General features: G+C 47.5%; 1 protein-coding gene across 1 annotated transcript in view; it reads left to right on the top strand.

Moving 5' to 3' along the window:
* The window catches only part of ddr1 (discoidin domain receptor tyrosine kinase 1), a 38,464-nt gene extending 37,626 nt beyond the window's left edge, over positions 1 to 838 (top strand). Inside the window, 2 exon segments of the mRNA XM_080540532.1 lie at positions 75 to 224; positions 539 to 838. Of these exon segments, the coding sequence (XP_080396658.1) occupies positions 75 to 224; positions 539 to 679 (291 nt within the window). The 3' untranslated portion in view covers positions 680 to 838.
* Positions 839 to 1,677: the final 839 nt, after the last annotated feature.

Raw genomic sequence — 1,677 nt, 5'->3', positions numbered from 1 at the left:
GTATTCCTGAAACTGACGATGTTTGTTTGTGTGTGTTATGTGTGTGCGTGTGTGTGTGTGTGTGTGTCTCCCAGGGGAAGTTCACCACGGCCAGTGACGTGTGGGCGTTCGGGGTGACCCTGTGGGAGATGCTGAGCGTGTGTCAGGAGCAGCCGTACTCCAACCTGACGGACGAGCAGGTGATCGACAACGCAGGGGAGTTCTTCAGGGACCACGGCAGACAGGTAGGGGACAAAGATGACTTTTTAACCACTGTGTCACAACACTGTACACAATACACACACACACTCTCACTCACTCTCAGACGTTCAATCTATACACACTCAAAGATACATCCGGTATTCACACTTGAGTGTGTAGTTCCATTATTTAACCCTGTGTGTGTGTGTGTGTGTCTCTCTCTCTCTCTCTCTCTCTCTGTCTCTCTCTCTCTTCTCTATCTCTCTCTGTCTCTCTCTCTCTCTGTCTCTCTCTCTCTCTCTCTCTCTCTCCCTCCCCCTCTCCCCCCCCCCCCCCTCCCCCTCCCCCTCTCTCTCAGGTGTATCTGAGCCGACCGGCCGTGTGTCCTCAGGGTCTGTATGAGCTCATGCTAAGCTGCTGGAACCGCGACTGCAAGCTCCGCCCCTCCTTCACCAGCATCCACTCCTTCCTCACCGAGGACGCCATGAACATGGTGTAGAAGCGCGAAAGAGAGAGAGAGAGAAACAGGAGAGAAAGGTGGAAGGATGGATACACGGAGGAGGAGTGACTTCTCTTACTTTCGTCGACTTCCTCCCTATCACAGATAGGATGGAGAGATGGGCTGAAATGAACGAGGGATTGTGTGTGGAGGTGTAGAGAGGAGAGAGGTGTGTGTGATGGAGGGAGAGGATAGAGGGGTGAGTGGGTTACTTGCTTGTATATTTTGTATTTTTTCGGAGGGAGGATTGGGGCTGAGATAACCGCTGGTTCGGTTTTCGTGCCTACGACAGACCCCGCCCCCAAACCTAACACCCCCCCCCCTAAGTAGACGCTAGTCCTCCATATGAATGTAATTACAATGGTTGGTGGTGGGTTTGTATCTGCATAGTGCTTTAACAGGCTTGTCAATGGTCAATGGTCTGCTACACTTACACATAAGAAAGCCAATGGCTTTATGGCTTGTGACGGGATTTACAGTAAACGCTTGATGATATACAGTAGATGAAGCTAAACTGACAGTAACGCTGATTGACATTTATCAAAGAAAGATTCATGCAATAGTAATCTGTTTTTAAAGGTAATCATTATTAGTTGGACATGTTAGTTCAATAGATTTCATTTGATCATAAACTCAACTGTGATGTGTTAAATAATAAGTAATGCATCCGATAGCTACATTGATATTCTGCCAATTGTTGTTGGTATTTTGTAAAAAAACATCAGGGTCGTCAGGGTTACTGGTGAAGGTTGATCTCTTTACGGTACGATACACACGTATCAGCATAACACACACATAACACACACATGTAACACACATCTCTCCAGAGATGACACTGCACAGGTTTGTTGTCTTAGTATGTACCAGTATACCCCCAGTAAACCCCACTATGTTTCCCAGTATATTCCCAGTATACCTGGGTTCTTACTCCCAGCTCTCCAGCCATTCTGTCCCAGTCTAAAGTATTTCAGACACAGGAATGTGGCAGACCCAAGAAA

Source organism: Nansenia antarctica, assembly GCF_963989245.1.
Source record: "Nansenia antarctica genome assembly, chromosome: 10".
NCBI lineage: Eukaryota > Metazoa > Chordata > Actinopteri > Argentiniformes > Microstomatidae > Nansenia > Nansenia antarctica.
Note: the sequence above shows the minus strand (reverse complement) of the source record. Positions and strands in the feature narration are given on the sequence as shown.